Source organism: Zosterops lateralis (genome assembly GCF_965231275.1).
Source record: "Zosterops lateralis genome assembly, chromosome: 4".
In the NCBI taxonomy this organism is placed as follows: Eukaryota; Metazoa; Chordata; class Aves; order Passeriformes; family Zosteropidae; genus Zosterops; species Zosterops lateralis.
Window position 1 is genome coordinate 27,887,029 of NC_139765.1, and position 14,257 is coordinate 27,901,285.

A 14,257-nucleotide genomic window follows, 5' to 3' on the forward strand; every position below is an offset into this window, starting at 1 on the left:
CAGGTCCTAAGCAGTAAGGACAGCACAGTCTCCGGGATAGAGAGATACTGGCTCAGAGAAGCTTCCTGCTCCTTGGATCTTGGGCTACTCCAGGGGGTACTGATGAGCTCTCTACAAACTGGACAGTAGAAGCAACTCTGTTCTGAACATTCCAAACATATTCCAAGACCTTCTTTTCCCTCTGTTTCCTTTTCCCTCCGCACCCATATTTAATACTGTTGCTCACACCGTGCTCACGTGTCAAAGCACTTTTGATGCAGTTTATAAACCAGCATTATGTTTAGACTGAAAACAAAACCACAATAAAAGATGCAGCACTCCCCCTCCATCCCAGGTAAAAAAAAAACTCAGGAATTCATATTCATTTACAACTTTGGCCAATATTGTTTGGATCATCTTTATTAAGTACTGTACATACTTGGAATACAAAACATCATGGTTTTTTCGTTGTATTTCTTCTCTTTACATTTCTGCCAGCAGTATTTTGATTATACTGACCCGTATTCAACAGCACCTTAGAAAGAGTAGAATTTCAAGTTGGAAAAGAGGAAAAACTAGTGATTGTCAAAAACAGGGAAATACTAAGAATGCCATTAAATTTTATGAAATGCGCACAAAAAATACTAAAAGTAAAAAATTCATTATTCAGTACCAGTTGAGTTACTTGCTACAGTACTTTTTACAATCAAGTAGACAGTGTTCTACGGCCAGCTACAAAAACATGAAAATCATAATAATGCTTGTGCAGTTGCTCATAGCAGTTAAGAGGCAATTGAATATAAAAAGGCTTACTAGGTACCAAATAAAACATTGTTACCCAAATATTCAGAAAGCATTTGTCAAGTACGATTAGTACAAAACATTGATATTTCTACCCTATTTTGAATCTATAAATTGATTGTAAAAATTAAAAAAAAAAAAAAATTAGAAAAAGCATAAAATCACATATTACCAGGCAAGAGATCAACTGGGCATAGAATCCCATGTAAACAAACCTGACAACAGTAAAGTGTCTCCAGAGTACAAACTGAATGTTGTTTTCAAAAGAAAAAAAAAATCTAAAATTCACACCTTCTTATACTTTTCAATATATAACTTTTAAGCCATTTCCACTCTTGTTTTAGCTGGTTAGCTGTACTCATCCTTTGACTGGAAATGGGGCACAGTGTCTTCCACTTCAATTATAATATTGAATTTCAGACTTTGCTGTGAGAAAAGAAGACTCAGGATGTTCCCTTTAATAGGAACAGCTCATACATGTTACAAAAAAAAAAAAAAAAATGCTCCTTATCTCCACAGGTTTGAAGCATGAAGGTTCTCACTGCAAATGGGAGGCACAGCTGCTGTAAACTGAACATCTATCAACTTGGTTTGAATGTCAAACACCAACATGGCTGCTTTCACTTTTCAAATTAAGAATGCCCCTGCTTTTTCCCATTCTGTACTAAATGAAAATCCTTGCATTGCACCAAAAAACCAGCTTTTTCACATCTTACACAGTTGTGTCCATGGCTAGAGAGCATTTAGCCATCAGCCGTGGCATAAAATATCATTTCAAAGTACTATATGCTTATTCTTTCTTCACTATTAATATTATTTCAACTAATTTGAATAAATCTGAATATAATTTCCTTACAAAACTGGAAGCAACATACTTAATATGCAAATCAAGATTTAAGGATTATAATAATGCTTATTAAAAAGAAGACTGAATGCACGTTCATTTGAAAAAACATGCATAAAAGTACACAAATATACATGAAAACATCATGAATGCAATGATTAAATATAATTCACAGCTTAATGACTGTCAGACAAAGCAGGATTTTCTTCCCAGCTTAATAAATTGGTTATCTTTGCAACATTCAGCCCATATAGCAGAACTTCTGTAATACATAAAGAATGCCAAGATTATCAACAGTCACATATACTTTGAAATTAGGGGACACATGTATTGACTTGAGGTTTGTTCCATTTGTGTAGAAGGTTTGTAAGGATTCTCCAGTAGTAACATTCCACCACTATAAAAAATAAAAACACACTTTCAGTTGAGTGAAGGAAGTTCAGAATAAAATCTACTAACAGACTTAACATGCCCTAGTTGACTGTTTTTAACAAAGAGATAGAATTAAAAATTAAAACATCCAATTAATTAACATTAAAAATAAACAATCTTTAAGCAGAATAAGTTTAGGACTAACTACTAAATATAAGGCTTATATTTAAAGATGAAAAGAAACTTCAGGAAGACTGAAGCTGTTAAATGTCAAGATAACATACAAAATAAATTCAGGTACTGCCCCTTACCCTATCATAAAATGCAATCAATAGACATAACTGCAATATATCCAAACTTTTAAAAATTATGTATTTTCATATAACCAAATGAATACATGAAACACATTGCCAGATAATTGAAGTTATAGCTGAATTAAAAACTTAGCTAGACAAACAAGAGGATTGATCATGTACATGTTTGAAACCATTTACAGCTTTTTTAGTAGGACTGACTTCTTTTTCAGTGAGATTACAATTAATATTTTTTAGAATAACATGGTAAGCACTAACAATGAAGAAGCCAAGAAACCTTCAACTATCAGTTTACCGTAGTCTTTTCACATTCCTCAGAAAAACTGTAGACCAATACAAAACTGGACCTAACACAGTCCAGCACAAAGCTGTTATTCTCTTGTGCCAGTAAGAAGTCTACCCTCTATTCCTGCAGCATTTGAGTGTAGCAGCAAAATATCACAACAGATTACCTTCTACTTTGATCACATTGAAAAACAGATGGTATCACTACTTTTTAGCTTACTCATCTCATGAAAGATATAACATTATAGTTATGTGCATAATACAGATTTGCAACTACACAGCTACAATGCTCTGATTAAAAACACTGTTCCTTAAGTGTCTTATTTGATGGAGACACCCTCAAAAAAAGAAAAAAAAAATAACCAAACCAAAAATGGATCTTAATGAGCTTTTGAACCTTTGTTCTGAATAAATGAGCAGGTGCTGTGCCAGTGAGTACCACTCACACAGCAAGTTCAATAGTACACAGGTGGATACACCTCATCTGTGGCTAAGATGACTCATTCATTTAAAGATGTCGATGACGTAACTCTACAGTCCAACTCAGTCCAGTTTTTAGGGGTCCAGACTCCTGAAATGTTCTGGACTTTCCCTGACTAGTATCCCCCTCCGAAATGGCTCTGTTTTTGTGTATGTTTTCATGCACATCATACACATCTATCTGTAGATCCCAAAGGAGAAACAGAAATACAATACTTTCAGAAGACATCACGACTGAATATGGTCCCACGACTGAGAAAAGGCAATGCCATACTTTCACAGAGAGCAAAGAAGGTACTGGGAACTACAGGTCAGTAATCTTCACTCCAGTGTCCAGGATTATCATGGAACAAGTTTTCTGGAAGTCATTTCAAGTCACATGAAAAACAAGGATGTGATCTTGAACAACTAGCAGAGACACAACACAGGTAAATCATGCTGAACCACCCAAGTGACTTCTGACAATCACAGTGTCTCCCCAAACAGCATGGCCAGACCAGTGGATGTGAGCAACCTTGACTTTAGCCAGGCCGACAGCATAGTCTCCCATAGCATCCCCATGGTCAAACTGGAGGGATGAGGACTGGCTGAGTGGAATACAAGGTAGGTAACAAACCGAGTGGCTTGTTAGTTCAGTCACAGTTAGTTCAGTGTGTTGAGCCCTGCCCAAATACAAGAAAAACACTGACAAACTGGAGCAAGTCCAGCACATGGTCATTGAGGTGGCTGGATACCTAGAACAGATGTCAGGGAAGACAGAGCACTGTATTTGTTTAGGAGGCTGTCTTCAACTGCTAATAAGAGGGTAAGGGAGGATTAGAGTCAGCCCTTACTTTCAGGGCCCAGAGGCAACCCTGTTGGATTGGGGGACAATATTGGATGGGGCAAGGCCCTGAACAATTTTACCTAACTCTGCAAACTACTTCTAGCAAGGAGCTGGACTAGATGAATTCCAGAAGTCCCTAACATCCTAAACCATTCTACACTCCAAGAAGCATCACAACACCATACTGTGCAGCCACAAGATAAAATGAAGAGGAAGCTAGAAACACAAAATATGTCTTGTTCTTTAATATAAAATGAACATCAGAAGGTGCCTTCAAAATTAACTTAGAAAATTCAACTCTTTGTTACATGGTTACTGACTTCAAAGAATTAGTCTGATAGCATATCTAACAGCTGGACACTGACCAAGAATCAGCTAAACTCCAATCCTCTGAGGTGACAACTTTGCCACCTGTCATTTCACACGCACACAGAAAACACACAGCTTTCTAAAAACAGGTGTTGGCTATCACAAGTGGAAAAAAACCCAACATAAAACCCCATGAGAAATCTAAAATTATGAAGAATCCATTCCCAGACTGGAAAAAAGGCCACCTCTTCACCTTTCCAAAAAAACATATGCCAAATAGATGCCTGAACCAATGAAAGACTGCTGAAAACATTGATTTCCTCCAAATATTACTTATAAAATGTCCCTCATGGAAGAAAATCATCACCCGGTATTTCTTCTGAACTTCTGCTTATGACAAAATTTAAACCTAAAAAAAAGTATCTCAAAACAGAAGGAAAGAAGCCTGATATAGAGCACTTTGCTACTCATTACAAAGAACACAACTGCTGCCAAAATTGAGTGGCTATCGAGGGAGACAAAAATGACTGGGATCCTTAAAATTAAAGATGCTAAGGAAGGACATTGCAAATAAAAATCTGAAATCAATAAAAATGGAACGTAAAGAGTGAAAACAAACCATTCTTAAAAGACTTTTTCAGGGGACTTGCAGAAATGAGAAGAAGTGAAAAGTGCTAGACCATCACAAAAGTGAAGCAGCTTTGTGGTAAGTAAAATGTTTCATGTTTGCTTATTGAATTAGTCTTAATTCTCAGAGTACTGCCATTTAATTAGGTATGACAGGATATTTTATTATTTCAAGGCTTACCTTAAGATAGCCTCCAGATGAGACAAGCATTTTACTGTCAGGAGAAAAGGAGAGGTCTGTTACCCAACCCCCATGTGTTGGTTCTCCTTCATCTACAGTAACTGGGGAGCAGAAGTGAAGTAATGCACCTGTTAAAACGTCCCAAATCTAAAAGAGAGGAAAGAGTATTTATAGAAGGAAACTTAAAAGGGAAAAAAATGCCTCAAATAAGGAAACCTGAAATGCATTTTTCTGCATTAGAGGAAAAAAACCAAAACCTTGCAAATAGGGTCTACTATTACTTTGTCACTTCTACTTGAAGTGACAAAGTAATTTTTAAAAAATCTTGTCTTAGAACTGTATCTTATATAGAGGATTTAATCACACTGCAATTCACAGTAGAATTATTATTAACTCATGTGAATTTGTTCCTAAGCATTCATGGAACATAAATCTATCAATATGGTTACAAAATACTGCCTCATGTGGCAAACTATGCTATTTTCACCCTGCTGTTCACCACAATGTTAAGGAATTAAAACATGCAGAACACATAAGAACTCTTCTGCCTGTGAAGTGACAATCAACTCAATTATAAAATAACATCAAGATCAGAGCAATACCCTTATTTCTCCTTTGTCATCTCCAGTGGCCAACAGTTTGTTATTAGGAGAGAAAGTACAGCACCGCACACAGGCCTCATGGTCTTTCAGTTCATGAAGAACAGATGAACTTTCAAAGCTCCATATCTAAATGGAAAACATTACAGAGCAGTGAAAGACAAGTTCAAAAGCAATTATGATTTCTTTCTAAAAGGCATTAGCATTAAATTGTATGTGAATTTCTGAGAATGTATTACACTGTAGAGTCTGTTTTTCTTTTTTATTACCTGAATCACACTAGAATGCACTTGCTACGAATTACTGAAGTGACTGTACGTACCTTTCCTTGGAATAAACGTTTTAATGAAACCGATATATTTACAAGAAAGTTTAAAGCTGTTCATAGAAATAGGATTCATCAATCACTTGAAAATTATATTTTAGAAATCTAATGTAATGCTTTAGGGACATAATGGGGAGCCCCAGTTCACTTTGTGCACCTTCTTTCTGAACCTATGAACAGATACTTCACTGGAAGTCTCAGAATTATTTTTTTTATCTTTACAAATTAAGAAAGTCAAGCTAGCAACAAATCGATACAGAGAAATAAACAAAGTGTTTTGCACAAAGTTGTGCATTAACCATGCATTTTATTTGTACAGCAGCCATTAGGATTAAGTTATATCAAAGATCAATTGCAAATGATTGCAACAGCTTTAGAAACATGTTGATGGATACAGGAAATTTAAAACTAGAAATATAACTTATTCAAAGATAACTTGAATAAACACTAGTTACCTCAAAATAAAAAAATATAGATTATTTTTCAGGACAAATAAGGCACCACTTTTATCTCTGTACAGAAGGTAACCAACCTTTGCAGTTTTGTCAGCAGAAGCAGATGAAAATCTACTACCATCAGGTGAAACAGCACAGGAAAGAACAGCACCTCCATGACAAGCAAAATCTTTTTCTGGGTTTCCAGTCGTGATATTCCAAACCTACCATGTATACAGAAAAAAAAGGTTACTTTTTTAACACAGTAAAAAGGTTAAAACACTTTCATCTTACACAACAATATACTGGGGATAAAACTCAGCTACATAGTTCTAGTGTGGCCAACATTTTGTTATACTCACTGGTACATTCAAAATACAAGTGTAGATCTTACTGAAAATAGAAAATCCAAAATTTTGTCTTAAAAGTCAGCTTACACTTTAAGATTGATTAAGAAAAATGTCTGCCCCCACAAAATGTAGGAAATACTAAACATTACAAGAGACAGTCAAACGTGTTTGATGTGATTTCTCAGTTCACAGCCTTTTACTTACTTTAACGGTTCCATCGAATGACCAAGACAGAATTTTTGAATTTTCCAAAAGTCTAAAATCCTTGATTGCTTCCTTGTGCCCTCTTAGAAACACACATTCACCCAACTGCCAATTCCATACCTAATCATAAAAATAAAATACATTTTTTTAAGAAAAATAAACAGCACACATAAAAAGCATGAACTGACTTTTTATTTTTAAGTAACAGGCCTAATAACAAGTTCTTATGGTGGTGGTGATTAATTAAAACGTTAGATATTGAAGTGATCCATAATGGAGATGCTGAAGATTGAGGGTGCCATAGTATTTAATGGTCAACTAATGACAGAGTTTCCTATAGTACACATGTATCTTATTTGCAAAGTGAATTTGATACTTAAAATTCACTGATAATTAAAAAAAAAAAAAAAAGAAAATCAATAACTTTCAGGCACCTCAGTAGTTTGGGTCAAACCTTCGATCATAACAACATATAGAATTATTTCACCTGGCAGACTTCATGTTTTGCTTACTTAAGTTAGATTTCTTTCATATTTTTAAAGGGCATATTTATTGAACTGCCATTTCGCTTTGCCTTTTTATAACAAAATGACACTTCTATTTTTAATTCAACTATTCACTGCAAAATGAGTTAAGTGTAATTTGTTTTCTACAAAAGCTATTAAGCATAAATTTATTTTAAACAGCAATGATGTAATAGTTTTCAAAGGAACAGGTTTCCTGCAGCAGGGTGAAGAGAAAGCAGCGTGCGCAGGTGACGGTCCTGGGGGTTTAAGCCCACCAGAGGGAGCTGACGGCCGGCAGGAACACTTCCCACGGCAAGCCAGAAGGATCCCAAGGCTGAGGATCAGCACCCCGGGGTGCTTTGGAGGTTTTATTCAAACTCCAGGTTCGGCTACTTGGGCTGACAACTCCTGAGCAGCTGGACCACATGCTTAGGGATGCCGGCAGCACTCTGAAGTGCTCTGCAGGACAGACTAGGGCTCAGCAAGCTCAGACTGAGACACTGATCTGTACTGCACAACTGCACCCCTGAAGTGGACAATGCTAACATGGATACATCAGAATGCACCTCTGGAGCAAACCCATATTGCTGAGAAACAGAGGTTCCTAATTCGAGCCCACATTAGTGCAGCTGTTCTATTTCTAGCTGTTTTCAGCACTGCACTGGACAGGGTGGGCGCATCAGCCCGCTCAGGCTTTTTACATCATTCCCCGACATAGTGGAAGCATGCACACTGACAGCATCCCAAACCCTCATTTCAGAACTGCTGAGTCACCTTGTTTGACAACTAATGTTTCTTTTACTCTTCTCAAAGTCTTTCTATTGTCCATAGCAGTAAAAATTAAACATCTGTAATATTTATTATCACATAAGGCATAAATAAAAGCTACGCTTTCTACAGTCCCTTGCTCCTGGATGGAGCAATACAGAATACAGTAGCCATTTACTGAGTTTACATTATCTGTAGCATAAAAGTCCTTTATTTGAAACAGCATTATCTTTTTAAATCTTGCCCAAACCTGTATAACTGAATAATGAGCACTTAAGATGAGAGTCTGACAATCGGATGTAAATCGACAATGCTGCACAGATGTCCTGTAGGCCTCCCAGGACTTCAAAATCTTCCCATCTGACAACTGTAGTACCTTTACAATAAAGAATGGAATAATTGAATTTATTTGACACACTTGAGGAAAACCAGAAAACGCAAATTATTTTTTAAATAACATGAGATTGTAAATTCATGATTTTAAATCACTGGATTGGAACAACCAAAAATTCCTATTAGCTTAATCTGGTAAAATGAAAATTCAGAGCTAGATTATTAGCATTACTTTTAAGTATTTTTAATTTAGACATCATTCACAAATGTAAATTGAATTACTTTATTGAAGAATATTATTTTACAAAGTCATCCAAATGACATTTATTTAAAAAGAAAAAGCATTAAGAAAAATGTTTTCCTACTGGTTTTAAAATCTGATTTAGGATTTAATACCTTTATTGTTCCACTCTCCTGTCCAAAAGCTGCAAATTTAAGATCTTCACTTAAGCAACAGCAGGAAATGGGGGATTCTTGGGCTGCTGTCTGCATAATAACATTGTCTGTATTTCCATTGATTAGCTGTAAAACAGGAAGGTAATTAAGGTATTACAATATTTTAAAATTTAAACTTAAATAAATTACAGTATAGAGCTGAGAACGACAAAGGGACCAGTTATGAACTTTAAATTATGAGTTACTTTCATAAACCACTTTGGATGTTGGTGTACTTAGCACTTGGTGTGGCAGGGCCCACAGAGTGTAGCCACTATTTCCTTCAGCACAAACCTGGGCTCACATGTCTCACTGCCCTAGTTGGGGAGGATTCCTTCAGCTGTTATGCAGAGCTTTGAAGCATTACATAATTTGCTTTCCTAGCATAACACCTGGTCTATAGGTGCTGCACATGTTATACATTGCTGTGCACACAGACCCCCATCATGAAGGCATAAGAGCTCTGGTCCTCTGCATCCAGACCCAGCTTCAACATCAGGGTAGAAATTTCCCCTCAAACCCCATTTTTTCACTTACTAAACTAGGCACAGTGTCTAGATACAAAAATGTTATCATACATTGAGTCATCTGCTACAGATTCAACTCTTGAAAGCCAAGAACAAGAGGTTCTTTCAGTGCTTCCTCAGTTTTCTACTGAGATTTGCAGGTAGCATTTAAATGTACTAAAATATTGGTAAATACATCTTACTTGTAAATTCTTATGATTGTAGATGGCTAAAATCATCACTTCACCATTGTGAAACACAACATCCAGGTCACTTTTCAGCACAGCATCAGAAGACTTGCACACCTTCTTTGTTTCCCAGATCTGTTGAAGAACACAGTATTTTGTTAGCTTTATTAAAGAACAAGACATAAAATTTGCTGAGTAACAGCACCTGTAAACCAAAGGCTTATAAACTTGCAAATAACTGACTTTTTAAAACAATGCAAACGATGCTTCTGCTGGTTTTGATACTAGGGAAAGCTGTTCTATTACTATAGTGATTCCAACAGATGAAACAGAACTTTTTTTCCCAGCCTGACCACAAGACTCCCTGTGTTTAGAGTCATAGCTGTAACATCCAAAGTTTCCTAATCCAAAGTGCAGCATTAAAACCCAATTACAAAAAATATGAAATACAGCTTTCTATATTTCAATTGCTTTCAAAATTTCAAGAATGTATGTGTTAACTTGGGAGAAAAGGAAAGGTTACCTTGGTAAGATATAGTCCTATTTTCACAGGTTTTAATGAGACATCACAATTACAGAAATCTATCCTAAATATTAACAGGCAAATATATCTAACAATGAAACAGATTAAGTCTGCTAGAATCCCCAAAAACCTTCAAATTTCCAAATTCAGATAAAATGTAAAAAACCCCAGAAGGTTATAATTATTCTTGAAGTGCCACTAGATTTAAAAAAATCATATAGATATAGAGAAAAATTAGATAAACAGTAATTAAAACAAAAAACCTGGCACATTTTACTATATGTAAATTATTTTATAACAAATATTTTAATTTATATTGACTATAAACTTACATAAAAATACATAAGTATGTTTTTATATATATTAAATTATATATGATTTCACAATAAACATTTTCTTAAATGAGTGACTTAATAATATCTACCTAAATTCAGATATTTCAAAGAAGAAGTTATCTTACACGTATTGTCTGGTCATCAGATGAAGTCAGAAATAAAGATCCATCTGGGGAAAATGTCACACAGTGAACCCAGCTCGTGTGTCCTCTGCAATATGCCACTTTTGATAAAGATTTAATATTCCATAACTACAATAAAAATATGAAAGAAAAACTCAAACAGATTTAGATTGCATTTAAAGGGAATACAGTGCGAGTACACCGAGTTACTATGTCTGCTAGTATTTTCTTAATTCTTATTCTGAAATCAAATGCAACAAGAACTGTGCATGCTTATCAAATTTCAATGGTCAGGGAAATTGAATCAGCAGCCTCTGTGACTGCCATGATTTTAAAAGACACAGGAAAAAAAAATCACAGTAAAAAGGAAATACAAGTCCTACTTGACTATACAGATTGAAAAACCAAAAGACCCCAAAACAACAACAAAAACCCCCAAACCAACCCCAACCTAAAACTTGGTATTTGTACAGACCTACTTTAGCCATGCTAGCCTAGCAAAGTTATTCTAGATGTTTCCTTCCTTCTTATGTACTAGCACACAGAAGGAGAGAGGGTTTGGTTTGAGTTAAGCAATACTCCTGAGAGGGACAAGAGTAGTTTTAGATAAACTTAGTAGACTAGTCAAGTTTTAGATAAATGTAGGTTCCATTGTCAAAAATGAACATGTAACTTTGAAACATTATTTCCCAGCTGGTATTTTAAATTTAAAAGGCAAATGAAAATTAAAAAGAATGGAGCACATCAAAATAGCTGCATTTGTTTCACCTCTGCATAAAAGAAACTATCAGGAAAAATGTAGCATTTTAAATTGCAAGTAGTCTTCCGTGGTATACTGCAGACACTTACTTCAACAGAACAGTGAGACAAAGCAACTGCTACTAACTCATCCCCAGGACAGAAGTCGCAGTATTGGATTGTGCTGTGATGACTGACGACGACTTGAGTTAACAAACCACATGTGTTGATATCAAAAAGCTGTGAACACAGAATTACAATAGAAATCTTGTTTGAATGACTTCACTATAGACACATAGATTATATGCTCAAGACTGTACATTCCTGAATTCAGAAGGTATTTCTCTTAGTCAAAAGTTTGTTGACCACAAGTTTTTGTTTACACACACTTGAAATCAGGCACTTCTATTTGAAAGCTCTTAATGACCTGGAATTTTATCTGTAATCATAATTTCTACCTATATTGTAATACATTACCTCCAAAAGATTACTTAAGTGAGGTACTTACCAAAAGCTTATTTTTGGCTACCACCAAAATCATGTTACCATTTCTGGACCAAGAGCAACATTTTACTAAAACCTCCACATCATCTGGTTGCTCATCTGCATTTTTGAAGAAATCTTTTATTTCAATACTTTTCAATTCATTTCCTGAGCGTGCTTCCCAAAGCTGGAATAAACAGGAAATAGACACAATCTCTTGGCTGATGTAGGTACACAATACAAGAGGAGAGAGCTCCCAATTACTTCTTAAGAAAAAAGGGCAGGGAATAAAATAGAAAAGCCCCTTGTTACGTTCCCCAGTCAACAAATTGTATTAGAATATTGACAAGTCCAAATGATTTACATATTTTAAAAAAGGAGAAAAACAAATTAAGACATAAAAACAAACCACAAAGATGATTATGCTGTAGCAGAACCCTCTCCTTGGCTTCTTGCCTCTTATCATTCCAGCTACAATGCTGCCTCAACTTCTACTTAAAAAAAGAATAAAACCAAAAATAACACCTGCCCTAAAACTCTGTAAACAATCTACTCACCATGAGAAATCTGGTATACACCTAGCTTTGCACCTTTCATTGAGGGACCTGCCAAAAATCTAGGGAGCATTTTTGTCCCCTTCACCACATTTTTCCTTATGAACAACAGCTATAGCAATCCTTCTTTCCTGATTTAGCAACTACATAGAGACATTATCAGCGTTTTAAGAATTGCAGTTCTGAAATAGCATAATTCTGTTGCAACTAAAGACAATAAAAATAATACTTACATTCACAGAAAAACACAAACCTCTCCGTTTTCTAGTGCATAGAAGAAAATGGCTCAAGGAAATTGCTTTTAATTTTTATGTCTCCTGATGATCCATTTTCAGAGATGACAAAACTTTCAATTAACCTAAGAACTTACTACTATTTCTGATTAAACAATTTTTACTCCCCACTCAAGTTTTCTTAACAAAGTGCATTATGGGGCAAAAATATTCAAAATGAGGCTAGTTAGAATTTATTTGCAACACAAGCAGTCAACTTCTTTTTCCTGGTACTGGACAAGCCATCTCAAAATCTTGCATTACAAATGGGACCAATAGTCAAATGCTTCAGGATTTAATTCAATAAAGCTGATCAGGCAGACAAAATTTTCTTATCCATATTTTGTATTTGATGCACAATCTGCCCATTCATCATCAAAACAAAGGGCTGATTTAAAAATGTACTGTATACCTTTACTGTTCCATCTGTTGAGCAGCTAGCAACATATTCATCATTTGGTGAAAATCTGCAGTGATTGACAGAATTTTCATGACCTATCATTGTATTTCTACAGTATTTTTCATTCAAATCCCAAATCTGTAAGAGAAATAAACATATAAATATCATCACCTTCATGAATCAAAGACAGATCATTCGTGCTCTTTTCAAAGTCACACACTGGCAACCAAAACATCACTTTATTTTTTCTTAGTTTTACCCACATGCTCATGGATTGGATGCTATGCCCCAGGCTACCCTACAATTTACCTCTATCTGGGAAGATGCATGAAAACTATTAACATCAGAATTACATAAATCTAGTTAAGACTTTCTGTACAGTGCAGACAACGCCCCTGACCAGCATAAAATTACTGAAACTTTCCTCAGAGAAAAAAGCTTTGTCTTGCCTCATTCCTTTTCAGCTTCCTAAATTAGAATTATGTAGCTTACACACTTTAACAAAAATGAAATCTCTCAAGTTAGTCTTGAACAGTCAGAACATCATCAGGCCAAAGCCCTCACGTTCATGCCCTACGAACAGAGGACTTGCCCATTCTCCTTTGCTGAGCATAAACACTTCTATTTTGCCTTGCTGAAATCTGACTACAGAGCTGTAGTCAATACTCTTGATCTGTTACCATGTCTCTTCTAGCAGGCTCATTAAAAAACTCATTACTTTGTTTAAAACCCATTACAGTGTTTAGATACATTTACACATCAATAGTCAGGACACTTAACAATAAACTGAGCTGTTTGTCTCATGACCATCGGTGACTCCAGTCATGTATCTGTCTCCACCCTATGACCTGTAATGTAATAATCAATAACTACCCTGTTATAACAAACAGCATGAGAATAATCTCAAGCTTTTTCACTTACTTTGATGAAAGTGTCATTTGAGCAGGTGGCTAGAAGGTACTGACCACTTTTGTTATTGAACTGGCAGCAATTGACCTGCTCGGAGTGTTCTTCATATATACACCTACACTGGCCTGTTCTTGAATTCCAGACCTAGGCAGAATTGAAAGATGAAAAAGGCTTTTAAATATAGTTAAAGTAATTGTTTTTAAAAATCTGGCAACAGATAAAGTCACAGTTAAAAGATACAGAATAAAGATACAG

The 14,257-nt window shown here is 35.5% G+C and overlaps 1 protein-coding gene across 2 annotated transcripts in view; it reads right to left on the reverse strand.

The window, feature by feature from the left end:
* Nucleotides 1-381: 381 nt before the first annotated feature.
* The window catches only part of APAF1 (apoptotic peptidase activating factor 1), a 31,028-nt gene continuing 17,152 nt past the window's right edge, over nt 382-14,257 (reverse strand). For both annotated transcript variants that reach the window (XM_083859928.1, XM_083859929.1), the window contains exons 15-27: nt 14,015-14,146; nt 13,106-13,231; nt 11,893-12,054; nt 11,496-11,624; nt 10,650-10,775; nt 9,682-9,801; nt 8,934-9,059; nt 8,455-8,580; nt 6,931-7,050; nt 6,475-6,600; nt 5,621-5,746; nt 5,019-5,165; nt 382-2,021 (exon numbers count right to left, since the gene is read on the reverse strand). In XM_083859928.1, coding sequence (XP_083716054.1) covers nt 1,866-2,021; nt 5,019-5,165; nt 5,621-5,746; nt 6,475-6,600; nt 6,931-7,050; nt 8,455-8,580; nt 8,934-9,059; nt 9,682-9,801; nt 10,650-10,775; nt 11,496-11,624; nt 11,893-12,054; nt 13,106-13,231; nt 14,015-14,146 — 1,722 coding nt within the window. In that variant the 3' untranslated portion in view covers nt 382-1,865. The remainder of the gene's footprint in view (nt 2,022-5,018; nt 5,166-5,620; nt 5,747-6,474; nt 6,601-6,930; nt 7,051-8,454; nt 8,581-8,933; nt 9,060-9,681; nt 9,802-10,649; nt 10,776-11,495; nt 11,625-11,892; nt 12,055-13,105; nt 13,232-14,014; nt 14,147-14,257) is intronic.